At 51.2% G+C, this 9,471-nt stretch overlaps 4 protein-coding genes across 4 annotated transcripts; 1 reads left to right on the top strand and 3 right to left on the bottom strand.

The window, feature by feature from the left end:
* Window positions 1-727: 727 nt before the first annotated feature.
* Window positions 728-2,518, top strand: ALTATR162_LOCUS282 (uncharacterized protein; the record flags this gene model as incomplete). Its single annotated transcript, XM_043307875.1, has 3 exons — window positions 728-1,137; window positions 1,184-2,057; window positions 2,111-2,518. 3 exons carry the CDS (start codon window positions 728-730, stop codon window positions 2,516-2,518), a joined length of 1,692 nt encoding a protein of 563 aa, XP_043163810.1.
* A 390-nt stretch (window positions 2,519-2,908) lies between these two features.
* Window positions 2,909-4,114, bottom strand: ALTATR162_LOCUS281 (uncharacterized protein; the record flags this gene model as incomplete). The annotated part of the gene is made up of 1 exon (XM_043307874.1): window positions 2,909-4,114. One exon carries the CDS (start codon window positions 4,112-4,114, stop codon window positions 2,909-2,911), a length of 1,206 nt encoding a protein of 401 aa, XP_043163809.1.
* A 534-nt stretch (window positions 4,115-4,648) lies between these two features.
* Window positions 4,649-7,114, bottom strand: ALTATR162_LOCUS280 (uncharacterized protein; the record flags this gene model as incomplete). The annotated part of the gene is made up of 1 exon (XM_043307873.1): window positions 4,649-7,114. The coding sequence occupies one exon, from the start codon at window positions 7,112-7,114 to the stop codon at window positions 4,649-4,651; it is 2,466 nt and encodes an 821-aa protein (XP_043163808.1).
* A 941-nt stretch (window positions 7,115-8,055) lies between these two features.
* On the bottom strand, window positions 8,056-9,122 carry ALTATR162_LOCUS279 (uncharacterized protein; the record flags this gene model as incomplete). Its single annotated transcript, XM_043307872.1, has 2 exons — window positions 8,056-8,434; window positions 8,482-9,122. The coding sequence occupies 2 exons, from the start codon at window positions 9,120-9,122 to the stop codon at window positions 8,056-8,058; spliced, it is 1,020 nt and encodes a 339-aa protein (XP_043163807.1).
* Between the last annotated feature and the right edge of the window lie 349 nt (window positions 9,123-9,471).

Genomic DNA, 9,471 nt, shown 5'->3' with positions numbered 1-9,471 from the left:
TCGACCGACGCGTCGTTGCCGTTCCCGCTCCATCACCTCCACAACATTACTACAGCCACAACCACCACCACCGCAAGCGTTCAGCAGTTGCCACCATGGCGCCTCGCACGGCTAAAAAGGTCACCTACGATCATTTACATTACTTTTTCTTATTTTCGAGTGCATAATGTTCATTTTGACCGAGCATCGCAAAGAAGTCCCGGATTGTGGCGCAATCGTGGCGGTGAAATTCGAGCTGTCCAGCCTAAACGAGACCCATGCAAGTAGCCTGCAGCTGATGCTTCCTTTTGTTCGACAACAGCGTTTGAACAAGAGGAGTATTCCGCCTTTACGCCTAAATCTTGCCTGACTGTTGTTTCGCCTCACGGTAGGACCTTGGCTCCAACCTTGAGTGTGATATGTTCAAAGCATTGTCAGCTATGTGGAAGCCTCGGGTAAGGTCCGAGCGAAGTGTCGTCTCGGAAGCTATTATGACCTTGATATTAATCACAGGAATTTCAGCAAGACTCCCAACGAGGTGCCTGAGGCAGACGTGGCAGTTCGCGTTGTCGCGGTGGCTTCCCGGTCTTGCTCTCCCGTCGAAGCTGGCACCGCATCTTGCTGCGCCCGCTCCCCACCGTTCCCTGGGAAAGCCTGCTGTATAAATATCTCTTGCATCCGTGGTTATACTAAGCATCATCACAGTATCTCGATTATATCTCTTTGTTGTCCTCGAAACACAGACACAATGCTCACAGACAATTCTTGCATCGCTAAAGCCGCCCCTTCTGCTTTGTCGCATGGCATCGCAGGCCACACAATCAATCTAAACGTCGTACCCGAAGACATTCATCGCATCATTCTCTCCGAGCTTGCAGACGCATCCCCATCAGACGTAATCAATGTGGCACAATCATCGGTGACATTGCGCGATGTGGCATTGCCATTCATATACCGCAACATCACTCTGAGTACGGGACTAGAGAAGACTGAGGAACGGATGGCGTACCAGGCGCTTGTACAGAATTTCCGTGAGGATGAGCATGGTCAGCTTGCGAGGCACGTTCATAGTATCACCGTCAAGAACGAGGTGCCCTCGCAAGACTTGATTGTGATACTAAACAAAATTTCGCGGCATGGAAGCCTTCGAATGCTCAAGTATGTTCCTTCAACCAATTCATGATAGTGCGACTAACTCTTGTAGCTGGGAGACTTCTGCGCACATGTCTCGTGCGGTGTTTGACATGATACACGCGACTTGGCCAGAGCTCGAGATAAGAGTTGCTGTCGTGAATCGTCAGGACGCAAATATCCTTGCTCACCGGCAGATGGACATGAGGCTCCTGTCTTCCCCCCTTCTTGTCGGCCTGACGTACGTAGTATACACCCAAGGCTACCGTCCCCGGGATATGCCCTGCCGCTCTGATTGGCCTAAGCTCTCCCAGGCCCTGGCGGCTGGCGGCAACGTACGATATCTTCGGCTACAAAGCTTACAAGACGGTACTGGATTAGGATTCGACAGCATCAAACTCGTGCCTGATACCGAGCCAGACAAGTTGCCGCGCCTAGACCTTGCCGGCTTGCGCCTACCTCAGCTCGAGGAGTTGACTCTCGAAAGCTTGCGACACTGGGGAGAGTCAACCTATCTCTGGGATAGCGACCATGCTCGTATGTTTCGCAATACCATTGACTGTTCTCGGTTGCGCAAACTTGACTTTGGAAGTGACAACCCCACGGCTTTCTTCACGTACTTCACTGGACTTTGTCCGAAACTCAAGACATTAAGTTTTGGAGCGACCGGGGGTTACCCTAACAGTCCTGATATAGAGTCTGCGAAGAGGTTCATTGAGTCACTTGATGCACTCGAGCACCTCGATGTGTCGCAGGCGCAGCAAGGCATTGACGACCTTTGGCTCGCTATCGAAAAGCACAAAGATACACTAAAGACACTAATCCTTGGGCCCACTTTAGGAAGTTACTGCAGCCCTATTTACATGGACTCGAGCCGTCTTGAGGCAATCGCGTCGACATTCCCCGAGCTTGAGCGACTTGGATGGGACGCACCTTGTGAAACCAACGTGAGTCTCACTCGCTGAAACGATATCACAGATGCACTGACTGTGTTGTCCAGATTGATGCGAAAAACCTAGAAATCTTGTCGAGCATGAAGCTCAAGAAACTCGATCTCTACCTGCACATCCCCGACGAGGCATCGGATTACAGCGACAAACTTGTACAAGACGCCTTCGGGAGCATCCCGCCTCCAGCACTTGACAAGAAGCGTTCTATTACCGCTGCGATTAATATCGCCGAAGTTCTTTCGGAGTCGCAGCAAGATACTTTGCAGTGGCTCACACTTCGACTTTCTCGAACGGGATATTCGGATCGCTACCAGCCGTGGATGATGCATACCAAGCTACAACTTAGAAGAAATGGTTACCCCGGTCGAATTGGCGAACAAATGTGGGACGTCCGCGGCAAAATGGACTGGTATGGTCTTCCTCCGCTCGAGGAAGATCTGCTCTTTGAAGAAAAGTAGTGGCATGAGAGCTAGGACATGGTCACTTATACGTGCGATAATTCCCATCCGAGAGCCTTGTTTCAAATATGTAGGGCTTGAACTGTAGAAGTTCAAAGTAACTCGTTGTCTACGTGTTATCGTGCACCAAAGGGTGCTTGCAGGCGTTGCGAACCTAGTAGCGAACCGCGAACTTACACTCTTTACAGAAAGATTTTCACACTTAACGTCCCTGTCCCTCGCACTTCCCCCTCATCGCTCTCTTCATAAGATTCCCTATAATGTACGACTATATACTAGTATATCACGAATATATGAAGGCCACCTGGATGATAGCTGTTTGTTCGCTTTTATACACGTGATCGATAGCGTACATCCAGTTCATCAGATGCCCTCAATCTCTCTTGCATCTCAATAACTCCTCGGTAGCGCTAAGACCTTCTCCCCAATATAGTTCAATATCATCTCCCGACTCACAGGCGCTATCCTGGGCACGAAGCACTCACGAAGATACCGCTCAACGTCATATTCCTGCGCATATCCCATGCCACCATGTGCCAACACCGCCCTCTCACACGCCGTGAACGCCGCCTCAGCAGCAAGGTATTTTGCGGTGTTCGCCGCAACACCAATAGCATCTTGCCTGATGCTTTCGTCCGTTTTGCTAGCATCGTACAGCCGCGCCGCGTGGTAGGTAGCCAGTTTTGCGGCTTCGAGCTGCATATATGCATCTGCGAGCGGGTGCGCGATACCTTGGTTCATGCCAATGGGCCGCTGGAAGACGTGGCGTTCGCGCGCGTAAGTGCTTGCTTTGGTCAAAGCTGCGTAGCCTAAACCCAATGCTTCGCCCGCTAGCAAGCATCTTTCTGCGTTCATACCATGTAGGATGATTTTGAAGCCATCGCCTTCTTCGCCAACGAGACAATCAGCGGGGATGCGGTAGTTGTCGAAGAAGACTTCGTTTGCGTCTACGGCCCTTCCTCCCATCTTCTTGATGCGCCGCATTTCCAATCCTGGGGCGGAGCGATCGAGTGGTATACAGAACATACTCAGTGCTTTACTTGGCTTCTCTGCTTCTTCACGGGGCGTTGTTCGCGCGAGGAGTATCATCCGTGATGCGACTTGTGCACATGTTATCCATATCTTCTGGCCTGTTATACTATACCCGTTCCCATCTCCATCTTTCTTCGCAAAAGTACTCAGGCGGAGTGTATCTAACCCCGAATTTGGCTCCGTAACACCAAAACACGTGCGATACTCTCCATTAATGATCTTGGGTATCGTCTCTTTCAACTGCTCTTCACTTCCATATTTTGCTAGCGGTTGTGTCGCATATACATTCGCGTGGATAGCTTGGGCTCCAGCTATGCCAGCCCCGGATTCGGAAATTGTCTGCATCATCATTGTTGCTTCAGAGATTCCTAGACCGGAGCCACCGTATGCTTCAGGAAGGGCGATACCCAGCCAACCGTCTTTTGCTAATGCAGCGTGAAAGTCCGAGGGGTCGTTCGCGTTGTCGTCGCGTTCGCGCCAGTAGCTATTCGGAAATTTGGAGCATAGCGCAGATATAGCTTCTCGGACTTCCAGTTGGGTGGAAGTGAAGCCTGTTGTCTCCATGATGCGGTGGCGACGTGTGGTGCTGAAGCGGCATCTTTGGAGAAGATATCGTAGATCTGTTGTTTTGCGTGTTGGGCATGATACGCGCACGATGCGCGGTGCTGCTGCGGATAGCATTGTTTCCAGGAGGGATATCACATTGGTACTGTCTCTGATTTCCCTGACCTTGTATTACCTCAATCGTTGTAAAGCCGACTTGAGCAGTTGCCGCATAAGTGGGGTCAAGGGTCTTAAAGCCGAGGTGAACTTGGATGTTTTGCTTCGCGACCCACCATAACTCGGGGCGCCCACCTAGGAAACTACCAGGAACGAGATGTATGTTGTTGATACATGTACAAAAAAAGGCTACATAATAAGAGCCCATCAGATGACTGACTGTCCAAATACCCATATCCAACATGAATAGTGTAGATCATGTTCAATCATATACAAATCACAAGAATCAAACGCTATCAAGTGAGATAGCGTACCAGAACCAACTCCACACGCCCATGAAGTCAAACGCCAACGCCATGCTTATCATCTGCACATCGATCACTCCTCCTTCTCCCCCTCCTCAACCCTCTCCTGTACCAAGTCAACCTGCTTAACCGGATGCAATAGCACCCCCGGCAAACACATCCGTCCCTCCCCGCTCATCTCATACTCTTCCCCTCCATCATTATCAACCTTATACCCAAGCCACCTCTTCCATAGGTTCGGCGCAAAACCAGCATGATAGTACCACGTCGTACCGAGAAAGTTATGCTGACGCTCGTCGGAGAAAACGGACATACGCGCACCGCCACTTGCGCCATTACGGCCGTTGTTGAAGATAGCGGCGAGGTACTGGGTCGGCCATTTCCGGTCGATGAATACCGGATGCGGTGCGTAGACGGCTTTGAGACCGTGGTGTAGGGCGCATGACGCGGGCCACATTTCGCTGAACATGGTATGACGGAAGCGGGACTGTTCGCGGTGCATAGTCTCGAGTAGACGACGGGACAGTCGGCCAGAGGTGTTGATAGCGGTTCGCCGCGGTGGGAGACCATTCTTCTTGTCGTAGCCTGTCACGTCGTCGGCTAGGATCCAGTTCGTTTGGTCGGGGTCGAAGAGGGGATTGAAGACGATGAGGTCGGCAGGCTCGCCCACACCCCACTCGTACTTGTCTTCCGCTAGGGTCGTGTTTGGTTTTACGTCTTCATCGATCTCAATGTCCGGGTAGTCTTGCGGGGGCTCTGGACCCCAGATGTGCTTCTCGGGCTTTTGCATCTCCGGACCAGGGACGTGTGGATTCGGAGGAAGATGTGAAGACCACCTGTTGGCCTGGTTGTTCGTGCCGTGCTCGGTCTGCACACGTACCATCTGCTTGAAGTCTTCCCAGGAATCATGTACTGACGGTACGTAGAAGCGAGCATTGCGTTCCCATAGTCCTTTGCGGGGTTGGGCAGTTGTCCATTTGGAGACCTGTTCGAAGAGATGGTAGTAATGCCCAGTATACCGAACGTCCATCTCCCAGTGCCAGAAGAACTCGAACTCAGGATGCTGATGTGCAAAATACGTCACCGGCATGAATGTGGAGCGGTAAGCGCCATGGACAGGCAACCCGCGGTAGTTGGACTCCTCTACTCCGCCGTAGATTAAGCCCATCTGACGTTCCGACCAGAGCGTGCCCATGCCAGCGAACTCGGCAGGCAGTGCGTTCTTGAGGACTTCCTGGTACAAATCCTCGTCGGCCCAGATCTGCTTGTTGTCATCTTTGACGTGGATCAGGAAATGGACTTCGTATTCGCCGCCAGACGCGAGGCTCAACTCGGAGATGAGGGCGCGGAGGTACATGATGTCTTCGTCGTCGTATTGGTAGTCCCACCATGTTCGAATGAGGACTGCGGTACGAGAAAGAAGGGTGTTGTGCGCCGCCTTTGGTTGCACATGCACCGTAGCGTTGGATGGAGCTTCCGTGTCAGTATTCGCGTCGCGTTTCTGCATCTTGAAGGAGTCTGTCCTAGTTTTGGGTTGTTTCTGGAAACGGCCCTTGTTCTTCTCCAAGCACCTGTCGAGCGCCTCTGTCCAGTTGACTTCGCGGAAGTCAACCTCGGCGTCGACCTTCCAGACATCTTCAATGCCTTCACGATCGCCTTCCATACCCGCGCCTGTTCCACCGCGCCTCTTGCTGTAACCTAGGCCATACGGACCGAGTCGTCCAAAGCGCTCAAAGCAGACGTCGTTCCTCAGGCCCAGTGTCTCGTAGCTTCCAATGACATTATCTGGCATGCCCTGTGGTACGCCTTTGTATGCCCTCAACCCAGGAACCTTGATTGTATCCTTGGCGTCAAGATAGCATGTCTCGACCGGTCCGTATTTGTCCACATAGTTCAGTCCGCTGTAGTCCGGGTATGGGTCGAAGGGTATCGAGTCGGCTATATGTGCGCCCTGGGATCTTCGCTCTTTGACGTCTTCCTTGGACTTCTCTGCTGGCAGCTCAGGGTCGATATCCTGCTTCGTCGGGTATTCTGGTACGTTCTTCTCTCGGCTTACCAGCGACCGTATACCGCCGTGGTATCGCTTCAAGAAGGGGAAGCTCTCCCAAACGTTGGGCGGTGGAGGCGGCTTGTTCAGCCCAAGCTCTGCATTCCGTATCGACGCCCAACTGCTGCTGAACAAGAAATACATGAAGAACAGCAGTGTGCTCGCCACCGCCAACCCAAAGTATCGTGTGCATGCTCGCGGATTCCTATAACTGTATGCGCTCACGCTGGGTTTCGAAGGAGCTCTCCGGTGAGATTTTGAACGTCGAAGGGGTCTCGATTCGATGTTGTTCGGATTTGTGTCGTATGCACCCGATGAATGTCGGGATGAGGAAGGGCTCGGTGTGCCCGAGGACATGTAGGCTTCGTAGTCGTCGCTGGCGTAGCCTTTCTCGTTGAATTCGCCATCCTCGATATCGCGGTCATGATTTGGCGCCTGGTTGTATGACTTGGCTTTCCGCTTGCCCACCGATAGTGGACGGAAGCCGAGCATCTCTCTGATGGTATCGTATGACAGGGACTATCGCATGTGTAGTGTGCAAATGATGGGACGGGGGGTTCGTGACAAGCGGTGTACGAGAGATGCGGCTGTGTGCCGGAGCCAATGATGTCGTTACGTGAGAAATCGAGAGGCCTATTGAATATATACGTATCGAGAAAGCGTATCAGTCGTATCAATGCGTTGCGGTTCGTTACGTGGTGCTGGTATACAGAAATGCGGTCCGCCTAGGCTGCACGTTCGGAAATCGGAAAGATTGCCGCGCGCACTAAACATGGCGTTGGCGGAACAACGACAGCCGCCACCACGGCAGCCAGGACTGAACACCACGCATGCCCATGTCGATGACCCGTTCAACCCACCAAGGGACTGTGATATATCGGAAACTGCTGTGAAGTCGCGGAACATTTGACGTCATTCGACTGACGTCCCTAGAGCGCACCTGAAGGGCCTGCAGCAATGTAGTGGCAGCTGGCACGCTCAAAGGCGACGCGGAAATAATGTGCAGGTCTCAATTCAACGAAGGTGCACCTCATACAAGGAAGAAACTAGATAGGTGCTAAAAACCCTTCTACTAAGCTACGTCCTACGAACGCATATGGTAAGAAGATGTAAGAAATCTTATACTAATGTAGATGTCCAAGCTATCTATATCTAGATATGATATTTATGTCAGTGTCATTGTAGGCAACGTAGCACAAGGGTTTTATTCACCGATTCAACTTCTTCATTACATGGAGTAGTTGTAAGACCCTTTCATTGCCCTACGCTGTTGAGCTGGTGGGGCAGGTTCGGGTTCAGACGATAACCACTAGTGAGGACAACGACTCCAGACGCACTCTAGAATCAGTATTCAGATAGCATACGTACACTCCGATTATCAATCAATATTTCACTACTAAGCTATCTAATATTCTTTCTTACGATGGAAACTGTTACACCTCGTCAGATAAGGATCTGATAGTAATCTGTGGGCCTTTCTCACTCGCTCGTTCGTCAGTACTCTGCCTGTCATCGTCTTCCCGTCTAGGTCTGCCCAGTATACTTGTAGCAAGCTTTGCATAGATGTCTGCTCCCTGTTGTAATGTCCGGTCCAATATGACACTCCCGTTTGCTCTGTATGCCGCAAGAAGAAGCTGCACAACACCAGCAACGCTGATCATCAGTGGAATAAACTGCCCGATGGTTTTAGCACAGTCCACGTCACGAATCCCATTCCACAATATAGTCAATTCTATGGCAAGAATCACGACGGCGATTGAAGCGATTTGGAACGCCATATAGAGAACTTTCTTTCGCTGCCTTGGGGCAAGACTGTGCAGCCAGTTAGCACGATCCTAGAGGATGTTAGGGAGTCATACTGTCGGTTTCTTTCCCTTCGAATTTCAGCTTTCTGCCGAAGGTATCGGGGATACAAAGCAAACAAGACAATTGTGAGGACCAGTAAGGAAGCCTTGAGAATGATGTTGAGGATTCGAAAGCCGTCGCTGGTCAACCCGAATTTGTAGAATCCGAACCCGAATCGCTGGCATGTAGTTTCTCTTCTGGCGAATTTTGCAATCTCGAATATCCAAAACCACATTTGGAAGCCGATTTGGGCAATTTGGACGAGCGTGTAGGAAAACCAGTGCATTTCGCTTACGGAAAACCATTGCATTCTGCTTGAGTTTGGTGGTTCCATGTCCGTCGACGGTGCGGGATCGGTGTCGGAAGGGGTGAACACGCGCCAGAGCATTGCGGTCAGCCAGACGTATTGGGAGCCAAATACCAACAACATGGTGATGTATATCTCAGTGATTTCGAGGTCATTCAGAGCAGTCTCGACGACAAGACCGATGAACGTTGCTGATGCAAAGAAGGCGTTTGATGTGCGCAGACCAGGTAGCTCGCTCGGGACGTAACAGGCGGCTACTAGCAAAGACAACCATTGAAGATAGGACCCAATTCGGATTCCGAGGCCGTACATGTCGGAGTTGCCTGAGAACTCGCAGATGGTTGCCATCTCAAAAGAAGTTTGCAGCGATGTTCAAGGGTAGTTAGAAGTAAGTGTGTATGGGAAGTGTGTGTGTAGCAGAATACTTTCACAAAGGAGATGAAGGAGCTATTTGTCACAGCGGATTGAAGTTGGGATTGATGACAATTGTGATCTAGTTTGTATGCGCGTCGTCAGCTGAGTGTTAGTGTCGCAGCCACTGCACACCGAATGTACAAAAGAGCGCCGAATTCCGATGTAGTATGAGAACTGGACTTCCTGCTATAGCATGAAGAAAAATGGCGATTGTATCAATCTGGCTGCCTGAGTTCTGCACTGCACAAGCACCTAGGTAGTGTCCTGCATGAACAGGGACTTG

This window comes from Alternaria atra, assembly GCF_907166805.1.
Source record: "Alternaria atra isolate CS162 genome assembly, contig: 19, whole genome shotgun sequence".
Taxonomy (NCBI): Eukaryota; Fungi; Ascomycota; class Dothideomycetes; order Pleosporales; family Pleosporaceae; genus Alternaria; species Alternaria atra.
This window is presented reverse-complemented; position numbering and strand designations above follow the sequence as displayed.